This window comes from Pygoscelis adeliae, unplaced genomic scaffold (assembly GCF_000699105.1).
Source record: "Pygoscelis adeliae isolate BGI_AS28 unplaced genomic scaffold, ASM69910v1 Scaffold133, whole genome shotgun sequence".
Lineage (NCBI taxonomy): Eukaryota > Metazoa > Chordata > Aves > Sphenisciformes > Spheniscidae > Pygoscelis > Pygoscelis adeliae.
The window spans coordinates 224,064-240,219 of NW_008824475.1; the positions used below are offsets into that span (position 1 = coordinate 224,064).

The 16,156-nt window shown below is 37.9% G+C and overlaps 1 protein-coding gene across 2 annotated transcripts in view; it reads right to left on the reverse strand.

The window, feature by feature from the left end:
* Nucleotides 1-16,156, reverse strand: part of TBC1D1 (TBC1 (tre-2/USP6, BUB2, cdc16) domain family, member 1) — a 112,165-nt gene that overhangs the window by 20,658 nt on the left and 75,351 nt on the right. For both annotated transcript variants that reach the window (XM_009321388.1, XM_009321387.1), the window contains exons 14-16: nucleotides 7,524-7,709; nucleotides 3,552-3,713; nucleotides 564-722 (exon numbers count right to left, since the gene is read on the reverse strand). In XM_009321388.1, coding sequence (XP_009319663.1) covers nucleotides 564-722; nucleotides 3,552-3,713; nucleotides 7,524-7,709 — 507 coding nt within the window. The remainder of the gene's footprint in view (nucleotides 1-563; nucleotides 723-3,551; nucleotides 3,714-7,523; nucleotides 7,710-16,156) is intronic.

Below are 16,156 nucleotides of genomic sequence, written 5' to 3' on the forward strand. Positions count from 1 at the left end.
ATCACTTCCCTGCTCCTGCTGGCCACACTAGTTCTGATACAAGCCAGGATGCCATTGGCCTTCTTGGCTGCCTGGGCACACTGCCGGCTCATGTTCAGCCTGCTGTCAACCAACACCCCCAGGTCCTTTTCCGCCAGGCAGCTTTCCAGCCACTCTTCCCCAAGCCTGTAGCGCTGCATGGGGTTGTTGTGGCCAAAGTGCAGGACCCGGCACTTGGCCTTGTTGAATCTCATCCAGTTGGCCTGGGCCCATCGATCCAGCCTGTCCAGGTCCCTCTGCAGAGCCTTCCTACCCTCGAGCAGATCAGATCAACACTGCCGCCCAACTTGGTGTTGTCTGCAAACTTACTGAGGGTGCACTCAATCCCCTCATCCAGATCATTGATAAAGATATTGAACAAGACCAGCCCCAAAACTGAGCCCTGGGGAACGCCGCTCATGAGTTCTTACCAACAACCTATTATTAAATGGTGAGAGGCTTTTTGTGTGTTACCTTCTTTTATTTAATTCTCTTCCAGAGATCATAAAACCCTTATTTTAATTTCAGACTACTACTGTACTTACCTAGGTCAATAAGTATTGCATGTTGCTGGGAAGTTAGTTGTTTTAGGAGTTCTTTATAAGGTGTGTCCTTTGGTGGTTGTTTACTCGGAAACTGATGTTTAAGATGGTATTGTTCTGCTAGAAACTTCCAGATCTCCCCACGGTGGTGACGTGGTACTCCTGAGAGAAGAAAGTCATTAAACCAGTAATTTGTGGTCATACTGAGGGTTCAGCTATAGTTGAGCTAACACAATTGAGGAACTGAAGATCCATATCTGCTAGATATGCAAGCAGACCCCTATCTGCTAGATCTGTATCTGCTATCTCCAGTAGACCATAGAAGCAGATCAAACTACAGTGCTTATACTTCCTCAACCAATAAAAGACATCAGCATCTTAACAGGAGAGATTTAAGGTAGAAACACGGTGAGCTGCCTAAGTCTAAGGTTACTGCTTACATCCAGTCTGAGAAGTACTAGAAGAGGCAGCAAAAATTGCAATTGTCTCTGAAAAGTTACATGCTTATCTCCCATTTTTCCATGTAAAGTACACAATAATGCACTGCAATATAACTAATTAACATTTTTCACTAATATAGCACTGACACTATTGTTAGGAGTAAGTTTTAGGAAGGTAGGATGCACACATACCAAAAGCATAAACAAGTACAAATGAGACATGATCTAGAGACTACAACAGAAGGCAAATAATCAGAAAGCAAGTATTGTATTTCTAGTTTTGCTATTGGTTTGCTGAATGACTGGTACATGTAAAAATGTTTTAAAGATTGAATTTCTTTCTATAAAAAGGGGTGACGCTACTTAACTATTTCACATAGGTAATGGTAGCCTTCATTTGTATCTATATGCAAAGCTCAGAAAGAAACAGAAAGGTTATTGTTACATGCATACTTTATTCAGCACAAGATTAGCACTATTAAATCATCTACACAAGATATCAATACACTATTCTTTGGGAATGTATTCTGTCTAATCCGTGATGTACTGGAACCAGATATTACAGTTTGAAGTAACTTATGGCTTAAAAGTTTTTTGGACTGCTTTTTTCTTTTGGTATATATGTAACGTATGAATGACAACAACTATAGGAGAAATGAAAATTGACTCAAGCATATGTTGATAGTCTTAATCTTATATGTTAAATATAAATATGTTAATCTAAAAACTTATGTTTTGTTATCTTTCCATGTTAGAGCAATTGCACTGCCTTCTCTCATATAAACACAGAAGGATATGAATTTATCTCTGCAATACTTACTTTTATTACACTATCACAATCCAGAGGCAATTGCTTGAAAATGAAATGCTAGTAGAAATGTATAATATTTGAACGCACATCACAAGTGTATTTAGAGAACGTTTCTGTAAATTACTTTAGGGAACTTAACTTAAACCCAATTGTCAAAAAGTCTCCAATATGAAACAGTGACAGAAAATGCCGTTTCAGACACTGAATGAGCCAGGTTCTCCTCTTCAGATACACATCTAAAATCCCATTAGCTTCAGTGAAGTTGAATGTGTCACATAGGGCAGAACTGGCTTAATAGTGCACATTTACAGCTGCAAAATTACAAATAAATTAAAATTCCCTTTAAGGAATTAGTCCGATACTAAATTTATCTCTGTGCGCTACATGGTACATGTAAAATATTTAGTTTACTACTTCCTAAATGAAAGATGAACTATATTTAAACATCTACTACAGTGTACATTATAGGTCAACACTATATATTTGTTATCCTAATTCAAATGCATTTTTAATTTCTGCATATGTATGAAATTTGACATCACGTCACTCTAAGAACTCTGACACAGCTGGGCTCTACAGAGCAGAGCATAATAATAGCATCAACAGCTAGGGATAATTTTCCCATCCACTGGCTACTTGTATGTGCTTCTTATTAGCAATCCACTCAGCAGGGCTTTATTTATTTATTTACTTATTTTGCGTCACTCCAAGTTTTTTCAGTTTTATTTTGAACTCTAACACAGGCCAGCATCACTGGACTATCAACAGAAACCAAGTTTTTCTCATGCTCAAATATTGACTGGACAGAGCCCTTTACCTACATGAATAGAAGGAAACCTGTGATAATGAACTTTTCTTACTCTGCAGAGATTTGTGCTTGGGGCATTTGATATTGTTAGAAATCTAGACTTACCTAGTCATCTTAAATGGACAATTTGGTTTCACTTGCTTGAATAACCGCATATAGACAGGTGCAATATTTAAAATATTAACGTTGGAAAGCTTTGTATAGAACTATAAAAAGCTCCTTGGAGTAGCCATCTTCACCATCGGCTACATACAGCCCTCAGCATAAGGCCTTTGGGTCCAACCATGGCACAAATAACATTGAGTAATAACCCAATTTCTTAGAACATTTAATAAACGTCCTCAGGTTATGTTACTTTTGATGCAGTGGAGATAGGAGCTGGTTGCTCAGCCCTGCAGTTGTGAGGAAGACTAAGTGGTGTTTGCAGGTACAATGCGTTGTTGAACTCAGAAAAAAGGCAGTTCTACAGAGATATCCATGTATACTGTTGTATACATACATACTACCCAGGCTGGAACAGCGAATTTCCAGATAATAGTGCAGACAGTTTTTTCAGTTATTTACACAGTCATTTCTTTGGCGTTATCCAGGCTTTTTTTATAAAGTAAAAGTTATAATTAAAGAAATCAGACCGCAACAACTGTAATACGTTGAGGTGCTGTACAACTCTCCTCTAAGGACAAATGTTACTCAAAAATGAATATCAAGTACTGTAACTCCAGTAATACAATTGCAGCTACTGCTGAAAGGGACTGTAACTTGCATATGCGTAACCATGAAGATAACAAACACTGTTACTTGTTTAGTCAGCAACCTGAGGAACAGCTCTAGTGAGAATCTGGCTATAAGGAGTGGTTAAGAGGTCGCCCTTATTGCTTTTCTAATACAATTTACATGCATTTCAACAACTCAAAATAACAAACTGTGCTTACCTTGCCCAACAGCAGAGTGTATTTTTTCCACATCAAATTTAATCTTTGACCTTCCAGGTGTACTCAACATTTTTTCCCAAATCAAAGTTACATCTTTTAAGCATGGTGTGATTTCTTCATAGTCAAGTTTCAGACGTCTGTTCTGCAAATTGTTTTCTGAAGCTAGGAAGTGATATCGTGAATGTACCAGTTAACAGTGTTTACTATTTATAAAATGGATTAATTTAACTTAGAACTTCATCATGCAATCCACCTAAAATTAAACTCTATTAATTCTGAAACATTACATGTCTAAATTTTTGTGATTGTGGGGTGTTTTTTTTTTTTTTGTTTTGTTTTTTTTGTTTTTTTTAGATATTGTACACATCAGGAGCTGTGTTTGGCCTGTTAAATCAGGTTCCTTACAGCTAGCCAACTCTTAAATATGAAGAAACATGAGAGACGGTGATTAATGAAATAAACATGAGATTTTCCTAACAGGATTTTTCAATTTCCCGGCTCTTAAAAAAAATTAGTGCAGAAGACCTAGACCAAATAAAAATACAAACCCAATAGAGTCATCTATTTTTTATGCAGACAGCTCCATAATAGTAATGACAAAGTAAAAAAAATTACTTTAAAGGTGATCATTCACATGTCCATTTTTATAGACTACATAAAAAGGAAAGTTCAAGTACAGAAAAATGCAAAAATGAGCAGAGCACAGGTTCAAAAGAATAAAGGACTGAAAAGGTTCTATAGTATTAAACAAAAATTAAAAAATACTTCTCCTGAATAACACCCATCGAGCAAATTACAAATAACACGATTCGAAAACATACTTACGAAATAGTGTATCATGAAGTGACCATGATTTTTAATTAAGTTGCCATGATGTATTCACAGTACTTCATTGTTGTGATGATGCATTACTGTAACGCTAACAAGATACTCTCATTTTGAGAACATTCTGCCATACATCATAAGCCTACTGCTACTTCTGATGTCACAGTATGAACTAACAAAATCACACTCCTATGCATTACAGTCTTGAGACAATCTACGTTAAAAGGATGTTATATTTTGTTAGTTTAACTCTCCATTGTTTGTATGTTCAACTTGTTTATATAAATTTACTAAACAGTTAAAAATCACCTGAAATATACATGGCCCATAATGACACTAAAATAGCTAATACACTAAGCTCATTTTCTTCTGAGATCTGTATCTGCAATTAAGGTTTTTTAGATTATCAAATTCTGAGAGTTGCAAAGGGTTAGCTTGTCCTGTACTCCCAGTGGCTAAAACAAGATTCTAGATTTTAAAAATGGAAAAAGAAAAGAACTGTTTATATTTGGGAAGTGTCCGCCTTACCTCCTCATCCTGTAGTTGCTTTCACATGTGAATGATTTCATTCAGTGAGGTTATTCAAGTGAGTTATGATGTTACCTAAGCGTTTGCAAGATCTGGACCTCACAGTATTTCATTTTGACATTTTCTAATTTAGACTTTGACTTTTCACTTCGAAGTAGTATATTTCTTTTTAAAACACAACTTTGGCTGCATGTGTCTGACACATGCTTTACCCGTCCTGATACAGACAGCTGTAGCTTAATTTTACTCCTTAGGGTTTTTTTATTCCTGGTTTCTTGTTGCTTTTGATTTTTCCCTGTAGATTATATTCAGTGTTTAACCATAGAACCATGTAATTACAAGCACTGACAGTTTTATTGTAGTTGTGTGTCCACACTAAAAGTGATTCTGTGCATCTAAACTGTCATCAGAAAATCACATTTTCTTCAGGTCAAATATAACATATTTATGTATTAGAGTATTAAAAAAACCTTAAAACACAGGTGGTATTGTATGACGATAACTTAAAAATGTCATTTAAGTTTCAGCTTATATGACAAACTCGGAGAAATCTTTTAACATTCCGCCTTTTGCAAACAAGTGTTTTCTGGTGCTTGGCAACTTTTCAGACTTTTCTGCTTTATTCAGTCTTCTTATGCCACATGCAAAAATGTGACAGTGGGAATGACATGCAAGGACTGAAGACAGAATATGCCTTTGTCAAGAAGCTTATTTTAGATACTGACACTACCCAATTCCCAATATCACACTTAAGCATTATCAGTAAAGATGCAACATCCTGTACATTTAATTTTAATTTTTTTTTTCAGTATTGAACAGTAGTACTCTGAGAATTATTATCACGTGTAAAATATTTATTTTTACTTCCCAGAGACAAAAGCATCAGAACATGTGGCATTACATTACAAAGCTGTGCTCACTGCAGCATAGTCACCTGTTTTTTCAAGTACTGTCTCGCCATCTGAGCTCTTCATGCAGCAGCTCCCTAGGACAACCTCCTTACTCCACGGTGCATACTGTACAGCCTGGGTCTTTAGTCATGCCAACACCCATCTCATTCATTCACTAACTAGCTTCAGACATACTCGTCTTAGTGAATTTGTGACGGTTTTGCAATTGTTTCTTTTGGGCAGACAAAACTGGAGCATCTGATTAAACTTGTTAAAATTTTTATCGATACTGAAGTCCTGCAGTTGCCAAAAACTTGACTGCAGGCTGTAGATTCAGATAACTTGAATACAAGATAATTAAAAAAAAAAAATCAGGAGTATAAATATACAAAACAGAGGAAAATTTATTTCTAAATACTAGGTCCCATAAAAATTCCAAGTTACAGAACGACTTGATAGAAACTCATTTATGACAGCACTGCTCGAAGATGAAGGGATTGTATAAATCATTGCTCTTGGTACCTCTTTCTCCAGATGGCCTTGGCCCCTTAGCCAAGGACACCGTATATTTGGTATCCATTGCCATATTTTATTTTACTGGATTAGCAAGTACATTTGCTGGGAACATGCCTGTCACCTGTGCGGTTCTTAGGAAATTCAGGTGTCAGGTGTTCTTCAGATATCAGGGTTGAAATAGGAGAGCTATACTACTAGGAGCAAATAGCCTACAGGTGGGCTAAGTGTTCTGGGAGGCCATATCCAATGTCCAAGAGAGGTGTTTTCTCCTTCCAGCCAGGAGTCTCAGCCCAAGTTTAAAGGATTTCATGTTTGGTATACTGACCTTTTCACATGGCTGGGCCCTTTCACTACACAGTTCTTCCTGGAAGACAATCCTTCCTCAGGTTTACACAAAGGCAAAGAAGAATTGCCATTTTCATGCCAGGTACCTCACCCCTTGAGGGTTCCTTCCTGAACATCTAAAATCAGCCAAATAAACATTCCTGTCCTCATCATTCATATCTTTCAAAGGAGCAGCTCTCAAGGGCAATCACTTGTAATTCTGTATGCAGCTGCTACAATAAAATGTGTATTCTTAATCAGCGGCATTTTACGTGTAAAAATTGCCACCACAACGGATTTGTTGCAGCTATGAATTCAGCCACAGAAAAATTTTGGTTCACAACTGCAAATTCCAGTTTCTCAAGCTCCTTCTCATCACCCTTCTGACTAGTCTAAGTCATTACTACTCCATACAAACCTTGCTTGCACAGTGTGTGTACACAGGCAGGCACCCACAGAAGTCCACAACCAGCTCCTTAAGAACTTCAATTCAACTTGAAGACTGGTTAAACAGAACGTTGCAATGACCAATACTAAGACAATGACCTACGGATGCGAATGTAGAAAAGAATTCACTTCATGATAGTGATTGTGCTGAATTCCTTGTCAGAGCTTCTAGACACCAGACTAAAAAACCCCAGCCATGGTAAAACTAGAAGAGTACCAATTAAGATCAAGTAAACAAACAATAAGGTGAAGTGATAAAAAAAAAATAAGTGTAAATTGTAACCTACACTAATGAGAGCTGAGGGAGATGCTGCTAAACTGATTTATCTGTATGTTCCTAAAATGTTTTATTAAGGCTTGGTCCAATCCACTGCCAAGGCCACAGAGCAAACCAAAAAGTGAACTTGTATTGCAGTAGGGTGTAATCAAGAACTTCACCAACCTTGTAACTTCTGGTTTTCTTTCTCCATTCTGAGGAGTAGTATCTGCTGAATAATGGCTTTCTTCCACAACTCGCGAAGCTCACGGGGTGTCCGTTTCCTTTCTTCTTTCACTGGCCCAAAGGGGCCATCTTCACACACTGGTTCCAATGGGGATCTTGGTGGAAGTTCTCCCAGTTCGGAGTAATCTGAAAGAAAAAAAAAAAACAAAAAACAAGAGCTGATGCAACAGCTCACCACCCATCAACCGACACCCAGTCGGTCCCTGAGCAGCGGTCGCTGCTCCCCGGCGAACTCCCCCCAGCTTATATACTGAGCATGACATCATATGGTATGCACATCCCTTTGGCCAGTTTGGGTCAGCTGTCCTGGCTACGCTCCCCTCCCAGCTTCTTGTGCACGTCCTCGCCGGCAAAGTATGGGAAGCTGAAAAGTCCTTGACTTAGTATAAACACTGCTTAGCAACAACTAAAACATCAGTGCGTTATCAACATTATTCTCATACTAAATCCAAAACACAGCACTATACCAGCTATAAGGAAGGAAATTAACTTTATCCCAGCCAAAACCAGAACATTCCCAAATGACAGTTTCAAGCAGATTTACAAGCTGCTTCTGAATAAGAATCATATTGGCCAAAGCCTGGAACATTTTTTTCTATAACCTGATAAAAACATTATACCATACACCAAGACCATGGCTTGCTAATTACAACTTTACAAGGACAGAACTAAAAAGGAAAAGGCTAGTTTGAGAAATTGCAAAAATACAACCTACAGCTGAAACCGGGCATGATTCAAAGAGCAGATCAAATCAAATATAGCACCCACATAGTTTAAAGAATAATCTCTAAACTGTGTTTAACAAAGAAAACACACACCCTTAGCTGCACAAACACACCACCACCTAAGGCCAGACAATGGGATGATTACCAGTTCTTAAAGTAAACATGCAGAAAGAGAGACAGGCACCTAAGACATGTTTGCTCTCACTTCTAATTTTTAACCATGTCATAACCTTCTGCACTTTTTCTTTTGGCTTCAGCTGGTCTACCACAAAATATATCTTTTTGTCAAGCACGCAAGGTAATTCCAAGAAGACCGAAAACACCAGAAAAGAAAGTGAACATTAAATAAATCTCAGGCAAATTGAAAAATCTTTTCTTTTTAGAGAAAGGGTAAACAACATTCTTTTTAATCAAGTTCTCAACATAGGAAGCATAAGTTCTTATACTTTGTTTTCTTAACACGTGCTGCAATATCACTTAATTTTGTTGTTTTATACAGCTTCTCTGAAGGCTCAATAGTCTTTAATATAACCTGTATCTAGAAGAAAAATTACCCTTTAAATCACCTTTAAAATGAATGGTCAAAACCACCCATCTCTTCCTACCAAATCCCAAATGGGAAGCCATCGCAACAGCACTTCTCCTTCAGCCAAACAGAATGGCTGTGAAACGTCTCCCTGAGGACAAGCCGACCAGTTATGCATGCAAGAAAATGCTTTTAAAATCAGTGCAACAAAAATCATTCCCTGGACTCTCCAGCCAAGGACAAGTACATGTATGCATGCTATTTCAAACAGCTCCTGGAGAAGGGACGCTCCTGAAACAATTATTCTGCATGGTAGCTCAGTAGTCCATTTCTTTATCATTGGCTAGCATAATGATAAAGATTTTGAATTAAACACACACAAATTATCTCATCTCTACAAACTAACAAAATAGGAAGTTTTTCACCCCTTCAGAATCTGCTCAGAAAGCTACCATATATTGACTCACATGGTTCATATGCAGCTATTCTTTTCTTGTTTGTTGAAAGGCACTCGCACAACTAAACTCAGATGACTAAATAAGAATGGAAACGTTCACAGCTGTTGGCTTCTGCTTTTCTAAGTTTTGCCACTGTCAATCTTTTCCTCTCAAAGAGTCAGAGACAAAGAGGGTGGGTCCAAAACCACCTATTTCCTTATACAACATTTATTTGTTTGTTACCAGAGTTAAATTCAAACATATAAAAATAAATGTAACATTTTCAGCTAGCAGCACAAATTAAACCTTTACAAACTTGCAACTCTGTGCAAGTGTGGATACCCACACTTTGGGTATCTACAACATTTCAGAGAACAATGAACTTCACGGGAATGTGAATTAGACAAAGGACAAATATGTGACACTTTAACGGCCATCACCATTTGTGGCAGAGAAGTAGGAAACACTGACAGAAGCATTCAAAAATACAGGTGGTTATGAAAAAATATCAGTACAATGAAAAAAAATATTATATCCCTTAAGAGAAACTGGTAAACATTCATTTAATTTTTTTCTTTACGGGTAAAGATCTGCAATTATAAAAGAGGTCTAGGTAAATGTCATCAGGTAGAGAAGGAACACACACTTGATAATCTTCAACTTGTGTTGACAATTAAAGGAAAATTATTTTGATTTGATTGTTGGTTTTGATGCACACACTATACTGTCAACAGTGTTCTGTGTATATAGTAGCTTTCACACCAATTTTTCTTAGTGCATGTTAAAGAACATTATAAGGGAAATGCTCTCAAGAATAACGCTGGTAGAACTGCCTTAATTTGCTTGAATAAAATAATAAACTTAAAAAAATAAGAATAGCATCTTGAAGGAAAGTTTTTCATTTTCTCTAAGGCTGCATTACATGCACAAATTACCATCGCTGTTAAGAAAGAGGAATTAATGAAAATGGTCACCAAACATTAATGCAAAGAGTAAAAGTGATCCAGATACATACACCCTTATCCACTGTACGCTATCTGTAGTCTATTCACTTCTTATTACATTCTTACAGCATTCAATACAGAATGCATGTACATCTCGGGGCAAACAAATCTCTTCTCACCCTACACATCCTCTCAGTGGTTTATGGATCTTTAGAGTCAGATATGTATTCTGGTTTTATGCATGTATGTGTTAGAAAATATCAGACTATCTACAGAGGCAGTTTATGGTTACCCACTTGCAAAAAAAACAGGCTGCCAAAACGCATGCAAGGAAATGGATTAAACCCGTTGCATTCCTAAAGCAAGAATGAATATATCCAAGACCTAAAATCTTCCTGTTTTTAACATGCACGTTCTACTTTCTCAGTGCAAATTTTGTGGATTGGTCTTCACATACCAACTTAACAAAATACAACCTTCTGATTTATTGGAGATGCTACTCACCTTTCGTCCTCCAGTGATCCAACTTACTGTGGCAACACCTGAACCACTGCAAAGCATTAATTATTCAAGTCCATGGTCCTGCTTCCATTTAGGCTGAAAATTTCTTGTCTGTTACTGACTAACCTGATAAAATCAGTATTCACTGAAAGAAATTTAACTCACAACGCTTAAGGCTATAAAAGAAAACAGAGAGGTTACAAAATTCTATAGGCCGAACAATTATGACTATCAACCCGACCTCTAATTCTTCTGTGGAAGAGCCCTAGGCTTGATTTTGCCTTCCAAATGGCAGCTCCTTTTCTATCCTTTCTTTCGTCTTATCACTTGTGGATATTTAACAGGAAGTCTAAAGTCTACTCTGATAAAATGCAACACATTCACAACCTGCCTTCCTTCCCACGTCCATGCTGGCATGTAGCAGGATGTATAGAAGCCAAAATGAACCTGTTTAACTGCTCAGGTGGCTTGTCTAAAGCTTGCAGAGTTGCATCAGCTGTTTGGCTGGTAAAGGAGGCAGGGGAGGTGGAATGTGCAGGTAAAGCAAAGTAAAAAACCAGACATTTGGTAAGTCAGCACTAACCCATGTCCATGAATATACAACAAGGTGATCAACAGACCTGCCATCCGGCTTCCAGATCCAGAACAGATAAGAGTAGAAATACTGTAACAACAAACTGAGTATTTCATTATTACGCACAAAAGACCTGGAGGATAGCAGAGAAAGCAAAGATAAATAGTAGAGCAATTCAACTGAACATAACTGGGAGCTCATGTTCCACTGAATTAAAAGGCCATGTGTTAAAATCCAAGTAATTCGCAGCCTTCAAAACCTTTATGAGACTGGTAAGTGCACTTAAGCATGATCTGAACACACACTGAAAGACTGCTTCCCTGTTCATCTGCCAATCTCGTCAGCTTTTGTTGACTCCTATTCCACGTTTGACCTGTACTCCTTTCAAATATGTTGCTCCCTTCCCTGCAGCTTCCATATAAAATTCTACCTCCATACATGGTACTTGTACAAGCCTACCACACTTCTACTCTGTAAAGTCCAGGACTGTGCAAGCTGACTCAATACCTATTGCTGTATTTTATTAACACACAGGTTATTCTCCATTTGAAGTTCATACTTGGACTACCCTTCAGAATTACTCTTCTGCACAATGCACTTCTACAAGTCTGTGGGTCCAAACTAAGTATTCCTTGAGAAACAACGTACTTCACTGGGAAAGCCACCAGCTTTCCTGTGCTTGTGAGAATTTGTGCAAGGTGTACAATGAACTGCAGATGAAACTGCTCATGAAGCAGATGGAAATGTGGCACAAATGTACTAGTGCATCCATATGTACCTCAAAAGCACCGCTCTGATGCTCCCACCACTTATACTACCCAAGAAAGAACAAGGCCAATAGGAACAATGGACTGAGATGGAATTTGTACAGCAGATCCATTCTTCACATGGCAGTGCTTCAATCCTAAGATGCAGAGTATCCCTACGCTCCAAAAGGATCAACAAATGCATTACACAAAACTCATGTGCAAAGATGACACACAAAACAAAGTACAAAGATTATGAAGACAGTATCACAGTATATTGCTACCAGGGACCACACTAAAGAAAGTTTGTAAATTAAAAGCTGGTGAATGACTGCAGTAGTAATTAAAACAGACAATATTTGACTGGTAGTGATATAAACAGGAAATTTCATTAGCTCCAGAAGAAGCTACAATGAATATAGAGCATTTGCTGGGACCTGTGGGACGACATTAAAGTATTCCAAGAGTGAACGATTAAAATGTTGCCTTAAACCTTATTTTCTAGGAAATTTCATTTGTAATTGACTAGAAAAATATTTAATCAGTAGTTTCTTATTCAATCAATCTCAGTATTAAACAAGGCTTTCCAAAAACAAGAAGAAAAAAAGGAAATCCTCTAAGAGAAACCACACACACAAAATGAAAAACAATAGACGTGACAAACCCCCCTAAAAGACCAAATTTTAAAAACATTCTTTCAGAAGCACTTAGTCTAACCAACCTCAAATACCAAAACCAAGATAACAAGATTCATCTTTGACTAGAAACTGCAACACTTCACATAGAAAAGAAGGGCTTGTTTTATTTTTATAGGAAGCTAATAAGGAGAAGTCTCAAATACAATGCATTACTGCCCTCCTCACTATGGAGTTGTTTACACATGGCTCTCTAAAAGCAGTGTTTACCAGTCACGTGCTCTCCAGGGTTAAGAAGTCAGGCAAGATATGGTAAGAATGTGGATGGAAGAATTCCATCAAGGATTTTATTTTCTGCATTACGCTATTCTTCTTTTTTGCATTTTAAACATTACAAAATTCAGCTTAGCGAACAAACAAGGAATCTTCATAGTCATGTAAGATTAAATTGCCCAAAAGAAAGGACTTTCACAACATCCTTAGTTAGTTCTCTTCAGATCTTCCATTCAGGTAGTGCAACATCTTCTTTCATACATGATACAAAATTAAAGAGGAACTGCAAACTTCTATAACCAAGAATATGATACCCCTATTATTTTACACAGATGTCTGGAATACTTGACTTCATAACCAAATGTAGTAACATGACCAGGAGACTTCTGTTACCAGAAACCTTCAGATATGGAATCACAAGAAGCAACAAGTTCTTGTAGTCTGACGTACAACTTAAGGCAATGGCTGAATGAGGAATTCTTGAAAAATTGTGTATTTCAATACCGTTGATTAAAATCAGCTCTGAGAGATGCTTTAGAGTTTGATTTTTCTTTTAAAGACAAAAGCTTCTTAAAAAGTAATCACTACCGCCAAATTCACCTCATTTACTAATATTATGAAGCCCTGAGAAATGAATGCCCTGATATTTCAATGGGCACAGAAGGCATCACACGTGGTACTTACTGCTTGTAGCCAAGATCCTACACTGCAAATCAAGATTATGAGCATATATTTGCTCTGAGAGGGACAGAACTGAGTAATCAATTCTAACCAACTGGCTTTATTACAGCATTTAAAAACTAGTCATTAGTTAGTTAATAATTTTCTTGCTAAAAAAGAGCCATTAAAACAGTATTGGAGGACACATTATGAATAATTTACACCACATAAACACTCTAAGTATAGAATGCTAAAGCAACAGTTTACAGTATTTCCAGTACTACTACAAAATTATTTAAAAAATATTTTTGTTTAAATAATGGAAGAGATATAACCCTCACCACAAAGCACAAACAGATAGGTAGGTGCTAACTACAACTGGTTTTAAGAATAAGAGTTCTTCAAATCCAAGCTTTTCTTCAGCACTTAGGATTTAACAGTTTGCTGCCTCTGTCTGGCAGAGACTGAAACCCAATTCATTTTAACGAACGAATCAAGTTTTTTTTCCTGTAGAGAGATACTTGTACTTTCTAAAAGAATTTTTTTCTGCAAGTCAAGTTGTAAAATACTACGTAGTTGTTTTGGCTAAAGTTCCTTTTTTTCATCTGAATCTATTCTGAGTACTGCTAAACAATACCAAGCATCTCATTCCTCCAAACTGCAATTTCTTTCACTGTTCAACATGTAACTCCACCCCACTGCTCACCTTAAAAAAAAATCACCCATTCTCCAACCTAAAACTGACACAGCTGTTAAAAATCTCGCTGTCTACTGCCAACACACCTCCCACAGCAAGAAAGCTCATGACAAGCACCATCACTTTCCCACCATGTACTTCAGAAAACTATTCACACTCCCTTTCAATCCAGCACTTGACTTTACTCTGCTGGGAGTTTCTGACAATCTGCAAAACAGTTCTCCCACTATGACCAATTCTGAACAGTCAACATGTGAAAATTGTTGTGAAAATAGTCCCCTGCACAGAGATTTGTAGATGCTGAATAAAAGTATGCAAATATCCTGCTGCACTGCAGTGCAAGGTGAAGTTTCATGATCACTCTGCACTGATCTAAGTGTGTCCTGCTCCTGAGTAGGGTAAGAGCACCCACCCTCAGCTTCCAGACACATGTCCCTGCCTGCCTCCCTGTGCCTGCTCTAGTGCTTGTGCAATACTGTGAGTGGGACTAGAAAACTGCTACAGCTGAAAACTAATCACCTTTTTTGAGTGAGCCCATACTTCATCTGGTTTAAAATGATCACCAAGTTGTTCCCTTCACCTTTTTACCAGCGAAGACAGAGAACTAGGAAGTCCTAAACCTTTTGCATAGCCACAGAATGTGGCTTTTGTTAGAGAGAGACTACAGAAGTATGAAGATCTGGCTGCAAGTAGGGAGGGCAGGTATAAAGGTAAAAATCAAGATCATATATAGAAAACAGGCCAAAAAAGCTTTAGAAAAAGAGATTAATGAAAACCTTCTTTCAAAAGAAATATTGTATTGTAACAGATCAAAGTGTGATCCATTTTGTAAGTGACCTCTGCTCCTCTTTTTCCATCTCTCCACTTTGCAGGATACAACACTCATTCCACTCCCACAAATAAAAAAGAAAAATATCAGAGCACAAGACACTCAGTGTCTCTCAAGGTAGCGGTGAGAGAAACGCTGCCCCCCAGTGCTCCACACCACCCACAGCAGCACAACCATTCCATGGGAAGCAGGAAACAGCAGGAGATGAGGTTGAACATTTGAACTGTAGCTTGCTACAATAGAACTGGCATAATTCAACCCTGCAAACCTCCAGCTACCAGCTGGAAAGCAATAAAAATCTTTACAGCTCATTTCACCTATGCAGAAAATCCTTTCTAGATCTCCGAACTGGAGATCAGCCTCATCTTCAGGCTCACCAGAGATCACCTGGCTGTCCTGCCAGGCAGCAAACTGCATAATGCCTCTCCGATGTGCTTCAACATAAAGTTATGTGCAGAAGCAGGGGAAAATAGCAGGGAAAAGCAAAAGTGGCAGCACCCACAAGAAGGAGGTGGCTGGAGGAGGACCTGCACATGGGACATTGCTCCCATAACAACCAAAAATAATGGCTTCCTGTACCCAAGGCTTTCTGTTGTCTCAGAGCGCTCACCTTGCCTGAGCATGGCTAGATTGAGTCCACTCATCAGGCAAGGCAGGAATCTCAACTGGGAAGAAAAAAAAAAAAAAGGCTTTCTGGTGTATCTATTTGCAATATTTATTTTTTTTTAAACTCTACTGATTTAGGACTGTTTTTCATTTTACTCCTGAACTAGTAAGAAATGAACACCCTCCTTCACATATAATAAACCACTCCTTTTAAATAATGGTGTCTGCAAAACAAACAGCATGCTCTCTGCCTGGTAATACAAAATGCAACCATGAAAGCACAGCAAGCAATCATTTCTCTCCATCTGAGCTACAGGAAATGAAGTTTTAGCTCAAACTACTTATGAACACCTCCTAAAGAGGTAAAAGATCCAGAAGTGCAAGACAGTGGGACTCAAAGTGCTGTCAGCTTCATGTGGG